General features: G+C 40.8%; 1 protein-coding gene across 10 annotated transcripts in view; it reads left to right on the plus strand.

Annotated features, from left to right (window-relative positions):
* CAMK2D (calcium/calmodulin dependent protein kinase II delta) overlaps nucleotides 1-24109 on the plus strand; it is a 373137-nt gene that overhangs the window by 224132 nt on the left and 124896 nt on the right. For 6 of the 10 annotated variants that reach the window (XM_040328664.1, XM_040328586.1, XM_040328620.1 and 3 more), the window contains exons 5-6: nucleotides 11397-11462; nucleotides 18314-18386. In XM_040328664.1, the coding sequence (XP_040184598.1) occupies nucleotides 11397-11462; nucleotides 18314-18386 (139 nt within the window). Of the gene's footprint in view, nucleotides 1-11396; nucleotides 11463-18313; nucleotides 18387-19159; nucleotides 19233-24109 lie in introns of all 10 variants that reach the window. The other 4 variants (XM_040328594.1, XM_040328611.1, XM_040328638.1 and 1 more) reach the window with 1 other exon arrangement.

Here is a 24109-nt window from a genome sequence, read left to right on the forward strand (position 1 = left end):
TGTAACTCAGCAGCAGACATGGAAAGGTCTGCACCAGGGAACTCAAGCCCGCGTATTTTACGTAGTTTACGAATATAACTAGGCGTAGGTTACGTTCACGTCATAGGCAGTGATCCGGCGTATCTTAGGCAGTTGTTCCGACATGATTGTGAGCATGCGCACTGGGATGCGTCCACGGGACGGCGCATGCACTGTTCGTTATACGTATTTGTCTGGCGCTTGGCCCTTCATTTGCATGGGGTCACGCCTTCATACAGTTACCATATTTGCATACTTGTTTATGATTGTTAACTTTAAAAAAAGTTGGAATACAGAGAATGCTTCATATTTATGTAATTAACCCTATCCTTGGAAAGATGTTGTAGCTTAAGATCTATATATGTATGGTACAAAAGGCTCACAAATTTGTTCTGCAAGGGACTTTTATTTTGCTTCAGTGTTTATCCACCAGAGATGGAGCTCTGACGGAGTCCTGAAACATTTTGCTGCAATCAAAGACTTTACCAGCTGCACTTTTTTATGCTGGGTTCACACTGGTATGACATACGCTCCGACTTTGGAAGCACATGTTGCATGACGTGTGTAAATCCATGATTCCCTATGAGAGTCGTCATAACTGGTCCAACACAAGTCATTCCGACTTTAAAAAAGGTTCCTGCACTACTTTGGTCAGACTTTGATCCTACTTCAGCCCATTGAATATCATTGAATTCGGATCAAAGTAGGATTCTTGTCCTAACCATCCGACTTGTGACATCCGACATGGTAAATACAGCACTAGTAAAAGGAATTTGTTACTCTAGAATTGTTTTTATTGGTCAAAAGACAAGTCACAAAGTAGCAGCAAAATCTTATCTTGTTCATTGAAGTCTGATGGAAGTAGGACCTACCGATGTAGGATCGATGTTGCAGGGCAAAGTAGGATGACAGTCGTTTAACAGTCATGTGACTGGCCGGAGCCAAGCTAATGTCACTCCTGCGCACGTGTAAGGGAACCGTCATTCACAGCACAGGATTCTGAAGGAACAGAATGGGTGCCCGTTCCTTCAGAACTATGCATTGGACTTTACTTTCTCTTCTAAATAAGGGTTTGGTTTATTTACAAATAGGAATTAAAATAAGGTAAGGGGAGCAAGGGTGATGTGGCAGGGAATGGGGAAATGTGTCTACTGTCTAGGCTAGCATATCCATTCTTACTAATACACACACTTGGCTATATTGGAACACTTTCCTCAGGTGGGTCCCAGAATTATAGCATCCATGTTTGTGGAATTAATGAGGACTTGCCTTATAGAGGATGCAAAGGCTCATCATGGTCTTTTGTCCCAGGCTCAGAGTTTTAGTCAGATGATTAAACAGGATGAGAATTATGCAATCCTAACATTCGTGCCCCAAACAAGATTGCAGCATGTGTGGGAGAAAAATTCCACCATACTAGCTAATGTGCTAATGACCTTTAAGTATTTATCCTATTAATCTGTGTCACTGCTCAGCAAGCCTTCATTTGTTGTTTTATGGTCTTCATCTTCCTTTTAATCTGCTTTTCAAGGCTCGAGGCATGTGTTAAATAAATGTTGCATAAATATAAATGTTATCAGTTCCTACAAACTACAGCCACATTTTTTTTTTGTTTTGCCAAGCCTGATTTACCTCACTTCCAGTCCCAAAGACACAACATGTGAAAAAGGATCCCCCTCAAACAAGTAGAAATCTTTCCCTTTCACAGCTGTTACCAGAACAGATTTCACATTCGGGAGGTTTCCTCTCACCTTTTATTTTAAAAACTGTTTTCACTGGAACTAAAATGGAGAAGGGATCTCCCCAATGAGCACACAGCACCACAACATACTGGTAGAGGTTCTAAATCGAATGTGAAATCTGTTTCTGTTGTTCAGGGGTTAGGTGGCCGCTTTTCTTTTTCTGTAGAAAAGTAACTTCTATAGGTAACTTACAGTGGAAGGGGAGTTTGTATAAAAGGTTGTTCTTTCCAAAGGACATTAACCTCCCTGGCGGTATAATTCTTTCAGAAAAAAGGTGCTGAAAGCGGTACCATTATTTGCAAGGAAATTTGGCGTTTTATATTCTAGGCCTGTAATTTTTAAAAATAACTCACTTAAATCTGACCAAACAAGATTCTAATAGGCATCCCGGGTATGACATTTTTTTAAAAACAAAATTATAAATTATAATATAATAAATAATTATAAATAATTATAACAAATAATAATATAATTATAATAAAAATTATTCAATAATGTAATCAAATCAAAATCACTGAAATTTGCTCAGTTGCAGAATTGTCGCTGTCATTATTTATTTATTTTTATGACGAATTTCCCCACAAATCGCTATCGCACAATTCTGCAAGTGATTATAATTTATTATCGCTGTTTTTTAGCTGCTCTAAAACAATTTTTGACATAAAGGGACCCTTTTGGTTGCTATGGACAATCTACAGTTTGCAGGCAGAAAGAAAAGTTTTTATTATATAAAAGTATATGCAGGACACTGGGCAGACCACTAGGGACAATGGGGGTGTGTTTTTTTTTACATACAGTACTGTAATCTATAAGATTACAGTATACTGTATGTAATGTGTTTGTTTACGTTTTTGAATTTGGTGCCGTTCTCCGCTCCCGTGCGTCGTAACGTCGCAGGGAACGGAGATCGGCGGCACAGGAGGACGCTGTGTGAATCGAGCGAGGTACCGCTCGCTCACACAGCGCGGTGGCATCGCTGGATCCAGGGACAAGGTAAGTAAACAGTGCCTGTGGATCCAGCGGGGCAAGCCCGAGTCTGACTCGGGGTTACCGCTCGCAGCATGAAAATCTAACCCCGAGTCAGACTCGGGAATACCGCCAGGGGGGTTAAAACAGCATAGAGCAGGGGTGTCAAACTAAAAAATTTTCGTGGGCCGCATCAGCATTATGATTGCCCTCAAAAGGGCCAATTGTATCTGTAAGATTAGATGTCCGGTGCATCCCCCTCCCCTTTACATTAGATGTCAAGAGCCACCCCACCATCAGAGGTTGAGTCCCCCACTCCCCCTTACATCACAGTGCACCCCTTTTCCTTATGCTGCTGCTGGGAAGAAGCTGGATATATTGCTTAAAAGCGGAAAGTAAGGGTCTGGAGTAAGACTGCAGCTGCAGGAGAGGTGCGAGGGCCACATGAAATGGCCTAAAGGGCCGGATTCGGCCTGTGGGCCTTGTGTTTGACACCTGTGGCATAGAGGGTGGGTAAAGTCTCTGTCGGTTGGAAGTAATTTCACTTGAGGTGCAGTAAGATCTTTCCACCCTGCTAGGGCTATAAAGTAGACCTCTCGGCAAAGTCCTTGTTTGACCCAGGTGCAATTGTTAAAGTAAATTAAACCTAACCTTCTCCTGTTTTATGAAAACTTACAGAAATGCTAAGGGTTCAAATACCTACATTTTTCAGATGGCTTTTATCACTTTGTATTCAGTGGCTATCACTCCAAATAGTTTGTTGGAAGAATGCCTGTGTGTACTGTACTTAGATATCTGGTGTCAGGCTGAAAAGAACATACCTACTGACGTCACATGCTAATTAATTGTTCCTTTATATACTGCATTACATGAAACCTGTTTGCAATACAGTGTTAGTGCCTGCAGAAAATCTAAATTGCTGAATGTTGATTGTTTTCTATAGCAATTACACCAACGCATTGCAATTGCAGTATGTAAAATGAATACATAAAACCATTTCTAGATTGCAAGCTCTAAGGCCTTGTACACACGGTCGGACAAAACCGATGAGAATGGTCCGACAGGCCTTTTTCATCGGTTCACCGCTGAAGTGGCCTGATGGTCTGATGTGTGTACACACCATCAGTTCAAAATCCGATCAGGTCAGAATGCGGGGGACGTAAAACACACGACGTGCTGAAAAAACTGAAGTTCAATGCTTCCAAGCATGCGTCGACTTGATTCTGAGCATGCGCGGGTTTTGAACCGATGCTTTTCTGTACTAACCATTGGTTTGGTCTGATGGGGCAGCGGTCCATCGGTTCGGTTTTGAAGCATGTTTTAAAATTTTGGACCGAAGGAAAACAGACCGATAGCCTATACACACAATCGGTTTGGTCCGATGAAAATGAACTTCGGTTCATTCTCATCGGACCAAACCGACCGTGTGTACGGGGCCTAAAAAGCAGGGCCCTCTGATCCCTCCTGTATTGATTTGTATTGTGACTGTAATGTCTTCCCTGATGTAAAGCGCTGCACAAACTGTTGGCGCTATATAAATCCTGTATAATAATAATAATTTGCAAGATAAAGAAATTTGGAATGTATTTACAATGCACTGCAGTGAGTTTTTTGGCGTTAAGATCAATAACTAGTAATAAAAACATATGCGTTACTAAAACTTTATATTCTGTTTGAGTTCTGGTTTCTTTTTTTTTTTTTTTTTAGGTGGCTTAAATTGCATTGGTAAAAATTGTGATTGTCAATCATATAATCAGAAGCAGATGATCAGAGAATATGTTTAGACAGCCCGTGAATCATTTACCACCATGCTATGCAAGATTAAATAACTCCCATTGAGTGTGCCTATTTCAAGAGAAAAATCAATGTCTAAATAGGAGATAAAAGCTTTGTTCAAAGGCCCTTTTAACCTTTGACAACCAGACAAAAGACATTACTTTGAAGCATTGCAAAGAAATAGAACGACTGCAGTGTAAAAAAATCCATTATAAATATAAAAATCTATGCAGCAGGATATCCATTTCTTCATAGTAGCACATGCTTCCAGTTGAGTTTTAGCATTGTAAGAAGAGAATGCTAGGTATAAGTACAACTTTGCAGCTTCAAAAATGGGAAAGAAATGAGTTACATCACATGTGCTTATTAGTTTTATTTAGATATATACAGTATTTAAAGAAGCATTAAACCCAAAAGCAAACATTTATTATATTGCAGTTTACAAATTCTTAGAAGTAATAGCTGCATTTGTTTTCTTTTTTAGGCTTCCTTTATTCTCACATAGTGATCTGGTCAGTAGGTCTTATTTTTCAAAAGAACAAATTATTTTGCAGATGTATTAGTTACAGGGACAGGACAAACCATTTATCACTGACTGGAGTGCTTAGAATGATTTGCTTTTATTTATTTATTTATGATAAAAAACTTTATCCCAAAAGCAAAATAACTGTTTGCTGTAACTGCCTATAAAGTGTTATCTGGACTTCAGCTTCAATTTGTTACTGCATTAAAATCTGCTAGTACACCTGCTAGTACACCTAGCATTCCCCTCCCCCCAGATTAACAATGCTGCTGTCCAATTGTAACCCCTGTGTTCCTTAGTGCAGTGGAGGCACTCTAATACCAGAGGAATGTTACTGGCTGGATCACCAGATAAAAACACAGAGGAAAAAGTCTAAAAAAAGAAAACCAATGCAGCCACCTTTTGGTTTTTGGTTTAATACTGCTTTAATTTCCAATATTTGTTATCCCTCTATAAATTTAACCACTTGTCGACGTGCCACAGTACATATACTGCGGCAGGGCAGCATGTGCAGACACAAACATGTACATGATGTGCTTGCACCAGATTTAGGAGCAAGCTGCGTACCCAGCGGATTGCGGTTTCTAGTACTCTGAGCTATGCGATCACGTTGTTAACTTTGCTATAATGAATTAAATAATTTATAACAGCTGTGTTGCCTATGCTGGGATTGGCTATCAGCTATCACATGGTACCTGGGCCAATCACAGCACCCTGCACCATGTGATTAGCTGTAGCCAAGCACAGATCACTAGTTTTGTGAATGGTTAACCTTTTCAAGACAGTTGTAAACGTTGCTGTTACAATGATCTTCATTGTAACAACAAACAAAATGTAAAAAAAAACTCTGCTTTCCAAAATTTCCAAATTCCAAAAAAAGTTTTCTTTTGGAGGTAATTTGTACTGTCCTAGTATTTTAGGGCCTCAAGAAATGAGATACGCCGCCAGTACATTAGAATTGATCAGTTTTCAAATATATATCAGAAAATCTAAAATTGTGTTGCACTATCAATACAAAGTGCATAAAGTCATGATAGCAATCATCTAATCAAGTGAAGAAGGTATATATATATATATATATATATATATATATATATATATATATATATATATACTGTATATACACGTACCATAGTTTGTTACTATAAGTTTCACACAAACCAAATAATATACACTTATTGATTTTTTTTTTTTTTTTTATCAAAGATATGTAGCAGAATACACAAGATACATGGTGCAGCTCAGGGCAATGCACCATGTATAGTTTGTCGGAACTATTGTCTGAGATGTTTACTTAGTGACAGCTGGTGTTTTTTTTTCAGGAGGCGCAGCACCTCCTCCCACCCGCTCGCTGTCAGAGGGTCAGTCCGGCACTTACCTCATCTAGGTGGCGGGCATCGGGCAGCGGCTCCTGTGTCCTCTCCCCCATCACAGCATTCGTCTCTGTAACGGAACCCCAAATGGGACAGGGGTTAACGCCATTTACGATATTCCATTCCACCAACCGACGACAGCTTATCTACACTCCACAATCCAGCAGACGAACACGACCCATAGGATTCCCCAGAAACGAGACACACACAGCTCTGTTCTCTGGTTCAAAACGAATAGCTTCTTTAATGGTAAACTCAGGCTCTTTATATACAGTCAGCAACCAAATATGAACAATGACTCAACTCCACCCACAACATTATACAATGCTTCCTAACGAGCCTCCAATACACATTTTGGGTAGACTTTCTGGCGCCAGGTCTGACACAATCCACATGAGCTAGTTAGCTGCAGCTGACAAGTCAGGCATCATGACTCCAGCTCTTCTCACCTGCTATACAATACACATTTATCATCAATAGAAATTCACACAATACAGTGTTAATTAGCATCACACAATGGAAGGTCTTTAGAAGCCAGACTAAGGTTAGTTTACATGACAGTAGCAGACTTAATTACCCCCTTAACTGTCTGTGTTCCCACATGAATGAGTCACTCTTCTATTGACCTGTTGGGTTCAGAATCAACAACCTGTAATTAGTTCTTGCAGACATTCTTGAATATATTGTGGATTTGTGGATTACATTACTGCCCCATCTCATGTAGTCCAAGATATCATTTCTCAGTCATCCTATGCCCCTAGTGGACATAGGATAACTTTAGACACAAGAGTCATCGTGAAGCTAAAACAGGTGTACCCCACAGCCTGCAAGAGCCTCTGGGTCCCACGGGCCCTCCCGTTACAGTCTCCTTCCCTCCTCCTAGGTGTCCAATAGGATCACCTGTCCTTTCAGCCAATCGCTTCCTGATTGGCCTGGGAGGAGGATCATTGTTACAATAGCAAATATTCATTCACTATTGTAACACACCTGGGTGGACTCAGTTCACAGTGCTTGCGCCCCAAGACCATCCTATTTTGAAGCCTATTAGATCCTCTGGCTCTAATCAGGTGCTTTAACCCCTCCCATGAAATCCATGCATCCGGTGTCCTGCAAGGGGCCAGACACATGGATAGGGGGGGCCTCTTAATAGACAGGCCACTCCTGCATTTACTTATAGACCTGTATTTCTGCCTGTGTGCAATAATGAGCACTTCCAATGGTAAAGCGCTAATTATTGCCTTCTATAATATTCCTTTATTACTTGACCCAAACCTCATCACTTCAAACCGTGCTCAAATTAGACCCATTCCTTATTGAAATCAACGAATGGCCACCTTAAGCTAGAAAATACTCTGATATCAGATAAATATTAAAACGCTTGTGCTATCCCGTGGTAACTGTATCTTGTATCAAATGAGCTTTGTTGTCTGTTTAAAATGCCGTCTTAGGATCAGCAGAACCAGGAAAGTGCCAGATGCATCTTGTCAAAGTGGATAATAAATTTAATAGAACCAAAAATGTGATGTTATTCGCAGCTTGTTCCAGAGTGAACCGTAATCACAAAATTACATGCTTGTTAATAGATGAGCATAGTGGAAATAGGATTGGTCATGGCTATTATTGTGTGCACTCTGTAAAGCATTGCCAATTTAAAAATAATGATGTAGGAGGAGATAACATACTGTTCTTTTAATCTGTATTTGTAAACTATGTGTAAAAAAAAGTATAAAATCTTTTTAAATCTATTTGTTTAAGAAAAATAGTGGCAGCACCAATCTTTGAGAAACCAAACTCATTATTCTGATGCATTGACTACATGCTTTACATTTAAACATATTCCTACTATCTTTAAACTGTGCTTATTAATACCAGTATCATTTACCAAGATCTGCCCTTAACTTTCTACAAACACTTGGACCAAAAAAATCAGTGGAAGATTAGGTAGCAGACTAAAAGGTTTCTCAGGATTGTCCCTTAAAGCGGAGTTCCGACAAATACTGCAGCTTCTGACTTTTATTAATCGGACACTCACCTGTCCCACGGTCCAGGGATGCGGGGGAACGAAGACCCGCTCGTCTCCCCCTCCTCTCCACGGTGCCAGCATTGTCACTGTGGGCGCCTGGCAGTGGCTTCAGAGCCAGGCACACACTGTGCATGTGCGAGCCGCACTGCGCACTGTGACTGGCCGGGCAATCATCTGGGACCTGTGACATGTTCCAGATGATTGCCGAGTGGGAGGGGGGAGAGGTTAACTTCCTTCCAGTGCAGCAGTGCCCCGGAAGGATGTGGGAGCTGGAACCCTCTAAAAAGAGGGTTTCTGCTCTCAGCCCCAAAAAATGATGTCAGGGGGGTCACCTTCCCTTAAAGCAGAACGGAATTTTTGGGTGAAACTGTGCTTTAAGGCTGGGTTCACACTGATATGACACGACTGTTGTACGGCTATCATCCTACTTTGCCCTGCTACATCTGACCTACATCGGTCCTACTTCCATCCTACTTAAATGGACAAGATAAGATTTTGCTCCGACTTTGACATAGTACGACTTGTCCTTTGACCAATCAAAACAATCCTAGAGTGACATAAATTATTTTACTGCTGCTGTAATCATCACGTCGGAGCATTTGTCATACCAGTGTGAACTCAGCCTTGGCCAGCCATTAATGGATCAAAATTTGGCCGGTTCAGCAGGGACCAGACAAATTTACATCCACGTATGGACAGGCTGGTTTTACAGAAGTTGATCTACCGATCAACTTCTGTACAGCTAGCCTATTGGGTTTTTACTGATTGATCAGGGGCACCGCCTATAGCCGGCATCACAGATCATTGTATTCTGACGGGGGGGGGGAAGTCTCCCCGCTGTTAGAACACAATAGCACAGAGGAGAAGATTCCCCCATCCACATTGATGTGTGGATAGGGGGAATCTGTTATTTTTTTTCCTTTCAACCAGTGGGTTCTAAAAAAAAATGATGCACACAGGCCGAATGTTGGGTGGCATGGGCCGGTTCAATAGACCCCAGCCAACATTCGGCCTGTGTGTACTGCAGCAGGTCCAGCTCGGCTTCTGTCAATGAGGCATGACGAAGAAGATCTGCTGATGGTCTCCCGATAAACGCTCTCAACCAATGGCTGAGAGCGTTGACCGGTGTGTTTTCGCGGGGCGATACAATACCACAGCACGGGAAGATCGCTGTACTAACATCGGATTTTCCAGCCCTGCTGGGTTGAAAGAAAATAAACTACTAGTGTGTACTAGGTTTTTTTAGGCACTGGGAGCTGCAATGTTGATGATTAGGCAGTTTAAAGGAGGTGAAGTACAAAGGATGGATCATGCAATGTTTTAGTAAGGGATCTAGTTATTTGTATGGTATACCTTAGTATTATAACACACGCATGTGATGCTTGCCTATATTTTTTTGTGTTTGCTTTTGGCACTTATGAATATATGAAAATGAAAAATGTAAATGAATTCTAATGAATCTGAAAATTGTAATATTGTTTTTTCATTATAACCAAATACAATTTTTGACACTAAATGCAGTGATCAGAAAATAAATGATCACTGCAATCAGTGACACTGTCACAGTGGGCTAGGGGGGTGATCTGGGGGGGTTATGTGACTGTGTGTACTGTGTTAGTGTGCTGTTGGTGCAACTCACTGTACTGATGTCTTCTCTCCTCTGGCTCCGGACGAAAAAGAGCGCCAGAGGAGAGATGACATCACTTCCTCCTTGCCTGTGTTTACAGTTCAGGCAGAGGAGGAAGCTGATTCGCTGGGAGCGATCGCGAGGGGGTGGCTAGAAACGAATAGCCGCCCTCATCCCGGATCGCTCCCACATAAGAACCGACCGCTGCATGTACCGGGGGGGGGGTCGCGATCGGACCCCCGGACCCGCGAAAAGGCAGGGACGTACATGTACGCCCATCTGCCTGTACGTGCCATTCTGTGGACGTATATGTACATGCGGCGGTCATTAAGTTGTTAATGAAAGTTAACTCATGTAAGCTCACTCTAAAAAGCTTTTTCTACTCTTTAATTATACTATAGAAATGCACTGTTTTTTTTTCAAATTTAGTTTAATTTAGGTTAGGTTTAGATTATGGAAAAAGTTAAACCATCTGTTTAGGTTTTCATCGTTACCTGTGACCCCATTGGAGAGATCTGCTCATGCTTTCTGGCTTAGCGTCAACATTGCAAGTAATATGAGAAATCTCTAATGGGAGGAGACAAACAGTAGTCAATAACTGAAGAACATTCTTGCCTTTCCCAGCCGTACACAAAATATGTTTCAAATATTGTTGCTGCAGAGATTTGCACCCACTGAGCCTTAAAGTGGTTCTAAAGGCAGAAGTTTTTTTTTACCTTGACCACTTAACCTCCAGAAGCTTTTACCTCTTTCATGACCAGAGCATTTTTTGCTATTCGGCACTGTGCTAATTTGACTGCCAATTGTGCGTTCATGCAACACTGTATGCAAATAAAATTGTTATCATTTTTTTCACACCAATAGAGATATCTTTTGTTGGCATTTAATCACCAAAATCAAATTTCTTCATAAGTTTAGGACAAAATGTATTCTGCTAAATGTCTTTGGGACTGTTGTAGTGTTGTGGAAATATGACACTAGCTGAAGCTGGCTGGGTGGTACACTAACTAACACTGACATCAGACATCAGTGACACTAATACAGTGATCAGTGCTAATACTATACACTGGCACTGTACTAATGACACTGGTTGAGAAGGGGTTAACATCTAGGGGTGATCAAGGGGTTGTGCCTAACAAAGTTTACTGTGTGTGTTATGTGCTTCTACTAAGCGATCATGCTGTTTTTATCCCTGCTTTGCAGGGAAAATCTCTGACAACACAGACAGCAGTAAAACCTGATAGAGGTTCCAACCCTTCCCACTTTATTCAAAGATAGGACACATGTTTTTTAAGGGAGAACATGGTAAAACAATTATTTAGCTGCTTATGTTTCTATTTCTCAACAGAGTTACTGGTGGAGAATTATTTGAAGATATAGTAGCAAGAGAATACTATAGTGAAGCAGATGCCAGGTAAGTTTACAGGTATTTAAGTCTTCCCTATTCTGTGCATGCATTGAAAGATGTTCCACTGAAAAGTAAGGAGTCCCCAAGTGTTGTAGTACCATTGTTTAAAGCACATAGGGCCAGATTCAGAGAGAACTTACGCCGACGTATCTGTTGATACGCCGCGTAAGTTCTAGGATGCGCCGTGATATCTATGTGCCGTATTCACAGTACAAGATACGCCTGAATTTTGGCTTCCTACGACCGACGTAAGTCTCCTACGCCGTCGTATCTTGGGTGCATATTTACGCTGGCCGCTAGGGGCGCTTCCATTGATTTACGCGTCGAATATGTAAATGAGCAAGATACGCCGATTCACGTACGTACTTACGCCCGTCGCAGGAATCTATGTCGTTTACATAAGGCGTACGTCCAGGGGAAGTTTACCCCTTATAAAGCAGGGGTAAGTCATGTTAAGGTATGGACGTCGGAACAGCCGTCGTATTTTAGGTAGTTTACGTAAGTCGTACGTGAATGGGGCTGTGCGTAAGTTACGTTCATGTTGTATGCATTGAGCCGTTGTATCTTAGGGAGTATATGCGACGTGATTCTGAGCATGCGCTGTTCGTACGGCCATGCATTTACATGGGGTCACGATTCATTTTAATACAACACGCCCACTACCTGCCTACTTTGAATTAGGTGGCCTTACGCCAGCCTATTTACGTTACGCTGGCGTAAATATGGGAGCAAGTGCTTTGTGAATACTCAGCTTGCCTCTCAATGTTAGGTCGGCGTAGCGCATATGAGATGCGCTACACCGGCACAAAGATACGACAATGTACCTGAATCTGGCCCTTGGTTTATATATTATAGGCCTTTTTGGTGATATGGAGGATAAAAAGGACAATACTTACCTTGTTACTATTAGCCTATTGATCTCTCATTTCAAAGGCTTTTAATGTGAAGCTTTGTGGATAGATTTACAGCCCCATTCACACCTGAGTAATTTTAAAGCATGATTTGAAGATTTAAATCACTGTACTGTACATGAGCTTCTTTTGAGTCAGTGCCATGTGTTTTGGCCCCAATATACTTTAGTGGGAGAAACACACAAAACATGTTTTTTGCACATTTTCTTGATTGGTAACTAGGTTTTTATTGGCTTAAAATAATTAAAAAAAACATACAAGCCTAAAATGAAGGTGAAAAAGCTAAAAAATGTCTGTATGTGGGCTAAAAAGAAAAATACCTGAAAAATGACCTAGACAGACATACAGTGGAACCTCAGATTACGAGCATAATCCGATCCAGGAGAATGCTTGTAATCCAAAGTACTTGCATATCAATGAGAGTTTAACCATAGAAGTCAATGGAAACGAAAATAATTAGTTCCGCATTGACTTCCATGGCATGCAATACCGCATGTGGCCAGAGGTGAGGGGGCGCCGGAGAGCCTCGGAAACACACAGAAAGGCCCGAGGATAGCTCGCCTGAACTCGTAAAACATCAAAAAGGCTCGACAACTAAGTATTTCCAAGGTTTTCCGTGCATTTTCGAAATACCGTTCGAAAATGCATTGAAAACCTTGGAAATACTCTGTTGCCGAGCCTTTCTGATGTTTTCCGAGCTCTGCTCTGGCTCCCCCCACCTCATGGCCAAACGCGATACTGAACACCGCTTTGGCTTGAATCCTGCTCATTTTGCGAGACAACGCTTGCAAACTGAGTCAAGATTTTTAAAAATACAGAGCTCGTATTGCGAAACGCTCGTAAACCGCGTTACTCGCAATCCGAGGTTCCACTGTAGTTCCTTAATTTTGGACCTGTTTACACCAGATATTGTGTGGCTACCTAGGCAGCTATTTCCAGCAAAGCCCCAACATATAGACAAGGGAAAGTTGCTTTCTGCAGTGTCAGTTAACACCACAGTGTTGCTTTGTAGAAAGTAAACTGTGCAATGCACTGTGCACTGGAATCATCAGATTGGCACTATGCCGCACAGTTCACACTGGCTATCAAGCATTCAGTGTAGCTCATTAGTGTAAGCAGCATTTTAAAGAAAAATATATGCCAACATCTAATTTGTAACTATGTTAAGAGTTGTCCTTTCCCTCAAGTTTAAAGTGGTTGTAAAGTCAGAAGGTTTTTTATCTTAATGCATTCTATGCAGCCGCCCCAGCGCCCCTTAATACTTTCCTGCGCCCTATCTCTGTCCAACAATGTCCACAAGTGTCTCAACCATCCGGGACTCTCCTTCCCCATTGACTGAGACACAGCAGTGGCGCCATTGGCTCCCGTGGCTGTCAATCAAAGTAAGTTTGCCAATCTGGAGAGAGAGTGGGGTAATCGCGGCTCCGTGTCTGAATTGACACACAGAGCTGCAGCTTGGCTCAGGTGCCCCATAGCAAGCTGCTTGCTGTGGGGGCACTCAACAGGAGGGAGGAGCCATGAGCACAGAAGGGGGACCCAAGAAGAGGAGGATCTGGGCTGCTCTGTGCAAATCCACTACAACAGAGCAGGTAAGTATGACATGTTTGTTATTTTCATAGAAAAAAAAACGAAACTTTACAATCACCTTAACATGGAAGGGACAACACTTAAAGGAACACTAAAGGCAAATTTTTAAATAACAAACATGTTATACTTACCTCCACTGTGCAGCTCGTTTTGCACAGAGTGTCCCCTAACCCTGTCTTCTGGGGTCCCTCGGCGTCTGTCTCGGCTCCTCCTCGCAAAAGCTTTCCACCTTCATGCGAGCGAGCCTATACACAAATGGTATAACAGTTCTAATAATTGCAATCTGGATTCTTTTGTAATTCAGGGTATCTCTGATGCTACAGACAAATATACTGGTGTGACTGCCATAGTGGAACTATCACACTGAAATGTCACCTTGTAAGCCTTGCATAGCTGTGCCAATAACACTGCAAAGCATCTATCCATTTTTTCCCTTTTTTTTCACTGTGATCAGGTACTGATATCACATTATGACATACATTGTTTTGTTTTTTGCTGCCTCTATCCATTCTGGAAGAATTCCCACCTACTTGTTGCTGGAAATGTTGCCACAGTGACAGAGATTGAGGGACAATCACCAATGGGGACAGCAAAAAATAAAATGATAAGGGTTCTGACATTCCTTGTGCTATCCCGACCTGAAAAAAAAGTTTTGGCTGCGCTTTTACTTTAAGTTTATTAAAAAACAAGCAGTTCCATGTCCACCCACCCTGTTTCTGTAGTTTTGCATTTTCTAACAGGAGCTAAGTATGGTCATGAATTTTCTTCTCTCAGCCATGGAGTTCTCTACTCATGACTTTGGTTATCTGTTAAGTGCATTAGAACGCAGTAGTCATTGATGTGACAATGATTCTTCAATCCATATGCATATATGGTACCTGTTACTTACAAGAATGTGTGTTTGTTATGTACATATATGTATATGTAATGATGATAATGTACCTGCCTCAGTAAAATACAAGGCTATTAGAGGTACCATATAAATATAATGCATAACACTGCTTTTCCGAGAGGGATTACATAGGCCTTGGCTCTAAAATCTTCTTATTTTACAGGAAGTACATTATCCCATATATTACACAAGTTTCCCTTTAAAGTGGAGAACAATTATTATATTCACTGGTGTATGTTTAGATATTTTCTTTACTTTATTCATTCTTTCATGAAATACATTCAGAGTTATGAGAAATGATTTGTACCCCATTCATTGATAACATTCATTTTTTTTTTTTAAATATCTGTTACAGGAGCATACTTTTCTTCTTATAAAACTTTTATTATATGGAAATCGCATCCTTATATTTGGTATTAAATTGGCTTGGCTATCGTCAAAATGTATTATTGTACCATATTTTACATATGTTCATAAAACTTGTGTAATATATGTATGAACATTTATCATATGCATATATCTATAATGTTAACATTACCTTGTAATCCTGTGCCCAATATGTGTTTTAGATCCCAAGCACTACTTGGTACGCCCAAGTTTTTTTTTTTACACGCGCCTGCTTCCAATCTATCTGGTCAACCATAAACAGAGGTCTAGTGGATAAAAGCAGACAGAGAACAGCGGGCTGTTTCCGTGTCCGCTCTGCTTAGTGGAGCGGACTCAGACCTGTCATCCGTCTGCTCAGCAGGAATCAGCAGACAGATCCCCTGCTGAGCAGGCGGATCCGCTTAATGGAGTCCACTTCAAGTGAAAGGGTCCTTAAACTTAGGCCTTGTACAGACGAGCAGAGATGTCCGATGAAAACGGTCCGCGGACTGTTTTCATCGGACATGTCTGCTGGGAGGTTTTGGTCTGATGTGTGTACACACCATCAGACCAAAATCCCCGCGGACAGAGAACGCGGTGACGTAGAAGACACCGACGTTCTCTGACACGGAAGGTCAATGCTTCCACGCATGCGTCGAATCAATTTGACGCATGCGCGGGATTTCGGGCCAGCGGACATGTCCGATGAGTTGTACTAACCATCGGACATTTCCGACAGACAGGTTTCCACCGGACAAGTTTCTTAGCATGCTAAGAAACTTTTGTCCGCTGGAAACCTGTCCGCTAGGCCAGGAATCCGGTCCGCTAGGCCGTACACACGGTCGGACATGTCCGCGGAAACTGGTCCGCGGACCAGTTTCAGCAGACATGTTCGGTCGTGTGTACGAGGCCTTAGAAGCTGATTGGTTACTATGCACAGCTAGCTGCACCAGATTCTGTGTGCACCAGTTTTAGTAAATCTCCACCATATTATCATTAGAAATTGTAATAGATTTAGTGAAATTATATTATATTTAAAAAAAAAAGTTCTTAAATGAGCAGTTTAATTAAAACGTTCATTTAATCAGACCAAAATGATTGGCCTTCATGGAAAATGTAATCAAATGCAGGTGCATAATTCTTTTCAGTTATTGTAACAATCATTTACACTCATAGAAAACACAAGGTTGGGTATAAACTGGCAGATCTTGCAGTTACATCCTGCTGTGGACTTGTTGTACCATAGCAATTATCGCCATGTGTTATCTTAATAAGCAATAAAATAATCACTTTTTATGTTTTCATGGGAAAGGCATTTGTCAGGCTCAGTACTTGAAACATTTGGACAGTGCCGGGACAAGATCATCCAGTGCCCAGGGCAAAGATGCCAAATTACACCCCTCTTCATTAGGTACAAGCTTATAAGGGGGAGGGGAAGAAAGAGCACAGCCTGCACCTCCTCCCGACTCTCTCCTACTTTCCTTGCCACTTCCAGTGCTGAGCTGACAGTGATGCTGCTGTCACTTTTTCTGTCAGCCTTACAGTAGAAGGAACTTGTGGTGCCCCCCATCCCTATAATACATGATATGCCCAGGGCAGCCGTCCCTTCTGCCCACCCCTTCTCCCGGCTCTGCACTTGGATCACTAATGCAAAATGTGCTGTACATGGTCTGGCTAGTCAGAGTATATATCAAAATGATTTAGGGTCCACGCACACTAGAGGTGTTGAGCGTTTAGCCTGTAGAAGCAGCTCAATGTTAACCTATATGTCCATGCACATTAGGACAGATTACAGGCATATTTTAGGCTCTGCATTTAGAGCCAGTCAAAAAAAAAAAAAAAATTCTGGTTTGCGTTTTTGAGAGGAATTTTCTTGCAGAAAAAAATGCTAAATCGAACTCCCATGTGTTTAGTGTTCAGTATTTCATGGGAATCACTGTATATATCCAGACTCCATTGCTGTCTCTTGTTCAGATACACAACGCAGCCTCAGTAGACCAAGACTGCCTTGTATTCTATATAAGCCATCATTGTTGTATAATGCTGAGCTATACCATCCTCACAGACCATTTTCACAGGTTTTCTGTATTGGTTTGTGAGCATAAATACTCTGCATTTGACATCAAACAAAGCACTCATTAACTCTATCAAGATTTAAAGGGGAGTTCCAGGCATTTTTAATGTTTATTAAAAGTCAGCAGCTACAAAAAGTGTAGCTGCTGGCTTTTTAATAAACATGCACTCACCTGCTCCACGGTCCAGCGACGCACCGGCCGGAGCTCCGCTCCCCCCCCCTCTCCGGCCGGCGTCCTCATTGTTAGTGTAGGCACCCGGCCGTGACAGCTTTCGGCTTCATGGCCGGGCACTCACTGTGCATGCGCGAGCGACGCTGTGCCCTGTGATTGGTCAGGCCTGGGATCTGTAACGTGTCCCAGGCGATCGCCTACAGGGAGGGGCCGCCAAAAGACGAGATGACGTATCGCCTTATCGGTCCCTGGGCGGAAGGAGGAAATGGGACAGGATGTCCCACTCCTCCTGAAGCCCCCAAATGTGGCATGTAAGGGGGCAAGGAGTGGATTAAGCGGAAGTTACACTTTTGGGTGGAACTCTGCTTTAAGGTTGTAATTCTGCAGTCTTTTATTTATGTATTTTTTTAATCTTTTAGAAGATTAAAATAGTTCCTCTGTTCATTTTTTTTCTGATGTTTCTCACAAAGTTCACATTTCCATAACCCTACTGTGATCAACCCTTGATTAACTGTGAAAATTGTTATTTTATTTAAAAAAAAACACACAACAGTGTTGGAAATGTACTTATTACTCATTAGCCCCTTTTTTTTACTAAGCATGGAATGTGCATGTTAAATTTCCTGTATGTAATTCCATGTATAGATAATAAGTACAATTTCATGTATTTCCTGATCACATGATAAATGACAGCACTGTTATATGTCTGATGTGTGCATGTTCTGTCCAAATACAATGTTATTCAATTCTGCCTGATACATGCAAATGTCTTTGTGTATGTTTTCTGTTGAATGTACATTGTTAATATTTTGCCTTTAATGTTTCCCCTTCCGTTCTGCCCTTGTATCTTCACAGTCATTGTATACAGCAGATTCTAGAAAGTGTAAATCATTGTCATCTTAATGGCATAGTTCACAGAGACCTAAAGGTCAGTATCTGGTGCTAAGAAGTTGCCTAATGCTGTGCTTAGGGTGGAAATGGCTGAATTGTATCTCTTTCTGCCTGTTCTTACTCTTCCTCTCTTAAAATGTTACATCAAGGTACGTGCATGACGTCTGCAGGCTCCATATTCATCATGGCTAGCAGTATAATTCGCTAATAGTTATTATAATTGGTTGGTGTTAATATATTGTGCATGATGTATTTTAAGAGTTAAGGTTTGCCATGACATTTTATGCAGTCTGCAGACTTCACCCCCACTTCTGTCCTCAGACATTGGGTTTATGATTGCAAAACAACTGGCAATATTTAAGAACTGGTTATTTCAATAAATAAAGCGACATTTGAAGTTATTGAAGTAATGTACTAAAAATACACCATTGTTAAATACAAAGCCATTTAAATACGCTTGCGGGTTTGCTTTGGCATTGTTCACATAATGTCCATTATTTTTATATATGTGTATATATATATATATATATATATATATATATATATATATATATATATATATATATATATATATATATATTATTTTATATATATATATATATATATATATATATATATATATATATATATATATATATATATATATAAAATACATTTTATTTTTATTTTTTATATAGCACAGATAAATTGAGGGTAATTTTAAAGAATGCCAGTTGTTTGCTTGTTGTAAATTTGGACCCATTCTTCTGAGTGTACAGACAGTGGGTGTAAGCTTGAAACTAACACACACCCCCTGGTGTTTGCATGCAGTCATTGCATTCAGCAGATCTTGGAAGCTGTGCTGCACTGTCATCAGATGGGCGTAGTCCATCGAGATTTAAAGGTAAGTGACCGCTTTATGAAATGTTATCTTTGATGGAATGGCAATGTTTGGCTACTGTTCAGCATGTGTGACTCTGCATTGTGTATCATTATTTTAGCTTTAGCTTTTCTGATTTGCTAAATTTGTGGAAGCATTGACTATAGTGTAACATATTTTTTAAACCACTTGAGTACTAACTTAGCCTGTGTAGGCCTCTTTATTACAGGCCATTTTTCACTTGTCAGCTCTTTGACAATTATTTGGTCATGTAACACTGTGCCCAATTGAATTTTATAATTTTTTTTGTGAGAATGAGCCTGACTTTGGTGATTTTTAATAACTTTTGGATTTACTACATAAAGGAAAAAAGACTGAACATTTTAAAAATAAATTTGATGTTTTGGCTGACTATCACCCTAAAATGCCAGGACATGGCAACAAAAAAATACCATTTTTTCGAAAGTAGATACCCCAAAGTCTATTTTTACCCCACACATTTTTGGAAATGAAAAAAAAAAAAAAAACATGCTGATATTCAGGTGGTGAAAAGTTGCCCACTAATGCCAAGTAGTAGCAGTAAATAATCCTGCTCTGAAATCTTTGTGGTCAGTGGCATTTTTAAACCCATACCCCAATCATTGGTGGCCAGTTCCACTTTGAAATCCAACATACATGATTCAGCAGGATGTAATCCTTCTTCCACAATTGTGAAACGAGGGAGATGACTCTCAAATATAAATACAGGCAGTGTTTACTTTTGTAGGTGCTGTGATTGGCCAACCCAGTGATCAAAAGGCACAGAGTCACTCTGATTGGTTGTATGCATTTTGCTTATGACCTTCACTGTCTAATGACTTCACAGGCATCACTGGTCACTCGTGCCTTTGCAAATAGGGTGCCACAAAACTGAGTCTGCCTACCTCTAATTATTGTATAGTAGAACTAAAGACAAAACTTAAAAAAAAAAATTGTATAGTATAAAGCCAGCCATAGACAGAGAAAAAATATTTCCTGCAACCACGAACAGTGCTGACGGAGGAATCCCTCCCACAGAGCCATTGTGTTCTCCCAGCGGGGGGGGGGGGGTGGAGGAAGCCATCCCCACCGGGAGAACACAGTGATTATTGCTAGTGTTTATAACAGTAAATAGCAATAATCACATGTAAAATCCAGCAGGCTGGTTGTACTAAAGTTGATGGATCGATCAACTTAGTACATTCAGGTACCTGCTGATCTGGCTGATATTCAAACTGTCTATGGGCAGCTTAAGGGAGGGTTATAAACCCTGTAAGGTTCATTTTTGCCAGCTGTGTGCCATTGGGCAGAATTCCCTTCACGTGCTGTCCCAAAGCCAAAACAGGAAGTGAGAGAAAATTCCTCTAAAGTGAGGCAATCCCTGGTTGTCACCAGTGTCATCAGAACTAGGGTCCCCATTGAAAGATATCTGGGGACAACCAATATTTGGGATTCCCTTTTACTTTCATTGATAATGCTAAACAGCACAGATAGAGAGGGTGATTCTCCCTAACAGGTACAGACAGCATTCTGACAGGTGTTCTAATCCAGTGGTTCTCAACCTCAGTCCTCAAGTACCCTCAACAGGCCATGTTTTGGGAATTTCTCTTAGATAAAATAGCTCTCCAAAATACCAAGCCATTGACTCTGATTTAAAGGGGTTGTAAAGGTTTGTTTTTTTTATTTTCTAAATAGGTTCCTTTAAGCTAGTGCATTGTTGGTTCACTTAACGTTTCCTTCAATTTCCCTTCTAAATGTTTTTTTTCTTTGCTTTGCCTGAATTTTTCACTTCCTGTTCCTCCTCAGTAAGGTGTTCAGTAAGCTGTTCTAAATGACTTTCCACCGCTCGGATGATGGTGGAAAGCTTACTGAGGAGAAACAGGAAGTGAGAAATTCAAACAAAGAAAAAAAAACATTTAGAAGGGAAATCGAAGGAAAAGGTAAGTAAACCAACAATGCACTAGCTTAAAGAAACCTATTTAGAAAATAAAAAACGAACCTTTACAACCCATTTAAAGCACCTGTGCAAGATAAAGGAAAAACTGCAAACATGGCCTGTCGGGGGTACTTGAGGATGACTGAGGTCAAGAACCACTGTTCTAATCTATCTCCAGTCTATCCAAAACTAAACAAAAGGTTTTGCCTTCAGTTATATTCTAAAATACAGTGGTAGTAATGTGGAAAAGGTGTCATTTTAATCCTATGTGCTTTCATAACACATTACGGTGTAATTTAATTATAACAAAAATGGCAAATGCACAGTTCAATAGTTTATACAAAATTAAGAATCCTTCTTACTTACCGTAGTTTTAGGATTTAATTAATATAAAGTCAAGTCTAGTGCTGTACAGCTAATCCTCAGATATATTTGAAATGTGTGATTCTGTTAATGGTTCCAGCTAGTAGTTTCTTTAATAGAATAATTTAAAACTGGAAAACTATTGAGATAAAGTTGTTTTAATAGGATTCTGAATGCTTGAAGGCATGTATACATGGTCGTACATAAATGCATACCTTGTCCAAAGCTCTGTTATTATAGTTACTGAAAGATAGGTAATGCGGTATGTCAGGGTGCCCATCTCTTATCTGATACATAGCACTGCCTATACTTGTACACTTTATATTATGGTTTCCTTACCTGAGGAGTGTGTCAATTCAGTTAACATATATAACAGACTTGAAAGACATGTTTGATGTCCATATATAGATGTAAAAAGCAGTAAGAAAGGAGGGTCATGGGTATTACATTACTAATCAAATTGCAAATTAAACTATTCTTAAAGTGTTAGTTCACCAGAAAAAATGCTAAGGTAAACTAACACGGTACACCCTCCCCACCCACGGCACTTTCTCCGTATTGCTGAAGTGGCTGCGCTGGCACTGACTGCTCATTATCGCCGGAGGTAAGTACAATGAGAATCAGGGGTTGAGGGATGGGTAGCCTGTACTGTTACTTCACCTTTGCATTTTTTTCAGAAAGTGTGAAAAAATACTTGAAATTAGCTAAAGTTTTGAGGTATACTATTTAAAACATAACTAAACCCCAAAACAACAATATATTGTAGTCTACCAGTCCTTAGAAGTTGTAGCTGCATTCATTTTCTTTCATCATACTTTCTGTTATTATCACCTTGTGATTTTGTCAGTAATACACTTTCAGTCCTACATGTTCACCCTTCTCTATCAGGACAACAGAGACCAGATAAAACTATGAAGCCTCTCCTGTTGTCCATAACATAGAAAGGCATGGTTCTTTAGCCCTCTAAAAACAATCTAAGGCCTTGTACAGACGAGCGAACATGTCCGGTGAAAACGGTCCGCGGACCGTTTTCATCGGACATGTCCGCTCTGAGATTTTGGTGTGATGGTTGTACACACCATCAAACCAAAATCCCTGCGGACAGACAGCGCGGTGACGTTGACGCCGCCACGTCTGCAAACCCGGAAGTTCAATGCTTCCACGCATGCGTCTAATCACTTTGACGCCATGCGCGGGTTCTCGGGCCAGCGGACATGTCCGATGAGTCGGACTGACCATCGGACATGTCCGACGGTCAGGCTTCCAGCGGACAAGTTTCTTAGCATGCTAAGAAACTTTTGTCCGCTGGAAACCTGTCCGCTAGGCCGGAAAATTGTCCGGTCGGCCCTACACACATGTTTCAGCAGACATGTTCGGTCGTGTGTACGAGGCCTAAGAGTCAGCACAGGCAGAGAGTACTGGAAGTTGTCAGTTCACAAAATTTCAGCACTCTACTTCTCCACCTTTTCCAATCAGGGAACGCTTTTAATTTATTCAGAAGATGCAAAGCATTCTCTGAACAGTGCCTGTGCGGAGAAGCCGCCTTCCTGTGTTAAGCATGGGACGAGTAAGCAAATGGAAAGTAGTGATGTGTACTTTAGTGATTTTTAGCTTTGAGGTGCATCAGCCAGGTATGGTATATGCATTTGGGTTAAGCTGAAACTCTCCATTTAGTATGGGGCAGTGCATGTTTTAGAAGGGCGGAGAAGATGCTAGCAAAGACATTTTAGTGGTTGTAAAGTCAAGATGTTTTTTACAATTTAAATAAAAAAATAGGTTTATATAAACCTGCTCTGTACAGTGGTATTGCACAGAGCATGGCCTCTTAATTCCTTGTGTGGGTGCTGTCTGCTCCTCCCCCCCTGTGTGTGCCCCCATATTAATATGTGTGCTAGTGATGTTGGACATAGAATGCATTAAGTTAGAAAATCCTTTTGACTTTATAACCACTGTAAAGACATGAGTTAGAGAATAGAGAAAGAGGATTACAATGGTGTCCAGGGGGCAGCTGGTTAGGTGGGTGTCACTGACATGTAACAAGTATGCAGAAGAGATGTTTGACTTCACTGGATACAAGCTTATTCCAGAACAGTTAAAGTAAACTAGTATCCCTGTACACCATCACAATTGCAAAATTGTAAGTATATGGGTGCATGTTTAGCAGGGATTAGCTCAGAATTTTATCATGTTTCCTGGGTCATGTATGTTGTTTGGAAAGGAGATTCTAACCTGGTACAACTGAGTTCTGAATCATGTTTGTAAATTGAAAGGAAGGATTGACAATTTCCTTGTTAATCCTGGAACCCTATACCTCCCTCTGAATCTTTCTCACCCCATACCTTCCCCCAAATTCCCTACCACCAAATACCTTCCATTGAGTTCATACCACCCTTTGAATTCCTTACCACCACATACCTATCTCTAAATCCCTATCACCCCATAATTATTTTTGAATCCCTACCACACAATACTTCCCTTTGAATTCCTTGCCACTTCATACAACTCTTTACATCCCTATCATCTCTCCATACCTTGCTTTAACCACTTAAGGACCTTGCCTTACAGTAAATGGATGTGACCTGAC

This window comes from Rana temporaria, chromosome 1, assembly GCF_905171775.1.
Source record: "Rana temporaria chromosome 1, aRanTem1.1, whole genome shotgun sequence".
In the NCBI taxonomy this organism is placed as follows: domain Eukaryota; kingdom Metazoa; phylum Chordata; class Amphibia; order Anura; family Ranidae; genus Rana; species Rana temporaria.